A 3,889-nucleotide genomic window follows, 5' to 3' on the forward strand; every position below is an offset into this window, starting at 1 on the left:
CCAGTTAAACACAAAAGTGGACAACATACCATAGAATAATTTAGGTTTTCTGGAAGTACTACATTGATGATTTAAAAAAGACACACATGAAACGTCTATCTCCAAGAGGAACACAAATTTTCAGACTTTTAGAACAACAGAATTAACACTATCACTAAGAGTTTTTTTTTGTTAAAAATATTAAGTGGCTGCACAACAAATAGTCTTTCAAAGGGTTCTAGAACCCATGAAAAATCACATTAAAATGGCAACGCAGGAAAAGGACTTGCAAAATGGTTCCTGCCGCAAGTCTGCAATCAAATATTATGAGAAATGTGTGACAAAATGTGCATCAAAAGAGCTGAATTTTCTTTCCACGCAGCTGTGGAATGTAGAAGAATTTCTTTCCTAGGCTCCATTCCTGGAATTCAATTCATCTCGACCTCCTAATGAATTCAAGGGACTAGTGTGACACTGGAACAGAAAAACCCTTTTTCTATGACCTAAGCGGTTTCTTAACATTTCCAAAGTCAAAACTTTGGAACACAAATCCTAATGAATTGTGTAACCTAATAATACACAATCTTTCATCTGCAACCAAAATGTTCAGCTGTTCAAACTGGGTGGTCCAGAAGGCTCTTGTGCTTCACCATTATAAGAAGATTGAAGTTCTTCTGCCTTTCCAATAGCTTGAGTAACATGATTTTCCTTTGACTCGTGATTTACCATCTCCACTGGATCTGCAGCTTTGTGCTGCTCAGAATTTCCTTCAAGAGTAATCCCATCCTGTCCATTCTCCTTATTCACATCCAGAAGCTCTTGGGGTTCCACGTGAGTTAGTGCCTCGGGTTCTGTAACTATGCCATTTTCATATGCCTCCTTATTCTCAGTATTTACCTCTTCTGCTAAAACAGTTTTACCTCCTTCCACTACACAAACTTCAGGTTCATTGGTTGCCTTATCCTCTGCATGAACTTCATCTTTGTTCACCAACATGCATTCCTCCACAAGAACTTCAGGTTCTTTCACTTCCTTGCCTTCTTGCACGTGAACGTCTGGTTCCTTTGCCGTTTTCTTATCTTCCTCAACAATAACTTCTGATTCCTTCACCAACGTATCTTCCTCAACAATAACTTCTGATTCCTTCACCAACGTATCTTCCTCAACAATAACTTCTGTTTCCTTCACCAACGTATCTTCCTGTAGGCAAACTCCAGGTTTATCCCCTAACCTTTCTTCTTCAACAACAACTTCAGTTTCCTTCACAGGCTTGTCTTCAGCGCTCTCGCATGCCTCTTGCATTTGTACATCTTCAGCTTGAGTGCCCTCAAGCTTGTCATCCTGCTTCGTTTCCTGTTCCTCTTGCTTCTCTTCTTCCTGTTCCTGTTCCTGTTCATGTTCCTGTTCCTCTTGCTTCTCTTCTTCCTGTTCCCGTTCCTGTTCCTCTTGCTTCTCTTCTCCCTGTTCCTGTTCCTCTCTCTTCTCTTCTTCCTGTTCCTGTTCCTCCCTCTTCTCTTCTTCCTGTTCGCCCTTTCTATCACCACCATCTTTTTCAGCATCTGGTGTAGTTAACTCTTCCTTTTTTAAATCCTCTTCATTATCTGCGTCTTGCATTTCTTCTTCCTTGCTTGATTCTTTTTCTGCTGAAGAAGCTCTGGACTTGCGCTTTTTCTTTGCCTGTTTGTTGTCTTCAGAGCCTGCATCGGATTTCCTGGACCGTTTTGGTTTATTCTTCGATTCACTCTCTGGAGTTTCAGATTCTTCCTGTACTTTTTCACTCAACCTTGAGGATCTCCTCGGTGTCACCCCTATTATTACTCAAGAATACAAAAGAAAATGTCAAGCATGTAATTTCTAAAAGTCAACATATTATATAGCGGATCGTATCTAGAAGAATTGCAGGATGTAACAATACCAAGCACTGGGACACAGCATTATGCAACATCAAGAAGTGGGCAAGCAGCAAAGTAGAATTTCACAAAAAAAAAGAACAAATATAGTACGAAGGCCTGAAAACTGCCAAAGAACTTCCAAAACAAGTCACAAAGGTTTCTTTGCATGTGCATGCTTAGAACAACAAGTTCAGCCCAACTTATTTCACTAGTTTTGACAAGCAGGAAACAGTTACGGTCAACCATGAAATGCAATGCACTGCAGCAATCATCCCGCATAGCAAACCACAGTCTAAAACCAATAAGCAAAACAAGCAGGGAGAAGGAAATTTCAGACCTACCTGTTGCCCAATTGAACTCGGAGATGGGAGGGCCACCAGGATGTGACTTCAGATAACGGTCCAGTTGGGCCCTTGACTTGATCTCTTCCCCTGTTGGGGCATAGTAAACAACGTCCTCCCTCTTTGGGGTTCCCTTCTTCTTAGTCTTGGAAAAAACCTGAAAAAAAAATTACACAATAAAATGAAATCTCCTTGACAAACATAGAGAAGCAAAATACAACTCGCTTGCCAACAGAAGAGAAATCAATATATATTGTTACTTTAGAGGTAACACGGATCTAAGTAGCAGTAAACGCGATAACCTAAGAAAACATAGAATTGCCGAAACTAAACCTGAAACTAAAAGCCCACAGGGAAGTTACCTAAAGACTAGAAAAATAACATAGTATTAACGCTGCTTTACAGAAAACTATTCAGGCAAATACAATTGACGAGATGAACTCACACATTGAAATTTACCCTAACATGACAATGCCGAAAATTTCAGCTGATAAACTTACGAAACCCAATCGAAGAGGCAGTAAAAAATACAAAAAAGGTCTCGTTCACGATATGGAGTAAGTATCACAAATAATTTTAGAGTTTAACAGCCCGTGGCAACAAACCCTAGACCCAAAAAGGTTAAGCTAACAACTCGAAAATGCCTGTTTTCTCAGACTTGCATCAAAAGAAAACATCTGTAACGAGGACAAAAAATTTCACTTGGCAAATTGAAACTCAAAGCTTACAGAACTTTGCCCTAAATTAACACACTTGAGGAAATGGCCCCAACCAAATGAATAAATAAATAAATAAAAATGATGTATTGCTTCACATCCCAAAGACTCTTAAGCTCAAGATAATGGAGACGAGATGGCTTCACTTGCCACACTGCATGTTAAACGTACTGAAATTTAGACCTACAATACGTAACCCTAAACACCTCCAAAAACTTAACCTCCCAGATTTAGCATTCAATCAGCTGTATGCAAGCTATTTACACGCCATATTTTGACGAAAGAGCTCTGAAACTCTGCCACGAACACAGAGCAACAGAAGAGCACTGATCTGTAAAATACTCAGACACTAGAATTTTCCGTTCACCAAACCAGAGCGAAAGGGGGAGAGAGATTCAGACCTTCTTTAACCAGCCTTCAGGCGCTGGAAGCTCCACGACATTTGCATCGGCGGAGGCCTGCTCCGCTTCGGCCGGGGCGGGGCTCGAAACCTGGACCTCTTCCGCTGTGCTCGCCATGTTCACCACAACCTGCACTGCCAAGCAAACAAACACAGACCCAACAAGAGATGCAAAATAGGAGTCTCCGCGGAGGGTCCCCGTTCTTTAAAAGGCACAAGCTCCCGCTCCCCAACACGGTCACGTGGACGCTGAGCGGGAATCCGACGGCTGCAGAGTTTTTAAGTAAGGTGCAAATTAGAAACGACAAATGAGGACATTACACGTAACCCCTCCGGATAAATCCACTTCGACACGAACTATCTAACCAAACTTGGTCCTGCCTGGTTAAAAACGGCCTTTTACCGGCTTTTACTTCGCCGGTCGTAAAATGGGGGCTCCGACCGTTGAGGCGGGTCAAAGAGTTAACAGTTTCCGGTATCCTTTACCAAACCATCTCTCAATTTGGGAATCACATCTCATTTATTTGGAACCATATTTCATATTTAATGTCTGTGTCTGAA

General features: G+C 41.4%; 1 protein-coding gene across 1 annotated transcript; it reads right to left on the reverse strand.

Moving 5' to 3' along the window:
* Nucleotides 1-200: 200 nt before the first annotated feature.
* On the reverse strand, nucleotides 201-3,516 carry LOC149265329 (uncharacterized). Its single transcript, XM_089429305.1, has 3 exons — nucleotides 3,330-3,516; nucleotides 2,213-2,369; nucleotides 201-1,787 (listed from the first exon to the last, which is right to left on the reverse strand). Exons 1-3 carry the CDS (start codon nucleotides 3,444-3,446, stop codon nucleotides 586-588), a joined length of 1,476 nt encoding a protein of 491 aa, XP_089285431.1. The 5' UTR covers nucleotides 3,447-3,516; the 3' UTR covers nucleotides 201-585.
* Between the last annotated feature and the right edge of the window lie 373 nt (nucleotides 3,517-3,889).

This window comes from Pinus tabuliformis, chromosome 6 (assembly GCF_031772625.1).
Source record: "Pinus tabuliformis cultivar Carrire ecotype Pingquan chromosome 6, CPIR1, whole genome shotgun sequence".
In the NCBI taxonomy this organism is placed as follows: domain Eukaryota; kingdom Viridiplantae; phylum Streptophyta; class Pinopsida; order Pinales; family Pinaceae; genus Pinus; species Pinus tabuliformis.

What these genes read in the sequence shown, in the direction of transcription:
- LOC149265329 (XM_089429305.1), bottom strand. Translation starts at nt 3,446, where the DNA reads ATGGCGAGCACAGCGGAAGAGGTCCAGGTTTCGAGCCCCGCCCCGGCC. An exon ending in CTGAAGGCTGGTTAAAGAAG is followed by an intron (nt 2,370 to 3,329) that starts GTCTGAATCTCT and finishes TTTTTTTTTCAG; the next exon opens with GTTTTTTCCAAGACTAAGAA. An exon ending in CGAGTTCAATTGGGCAACAG is followed by an intron (nt 1,788 to 2,212) that starts GTAGGTCTGAAA and finishes GAGTAATAATAG; the next exon opens with GGGTGACACCGAGGAGATCC.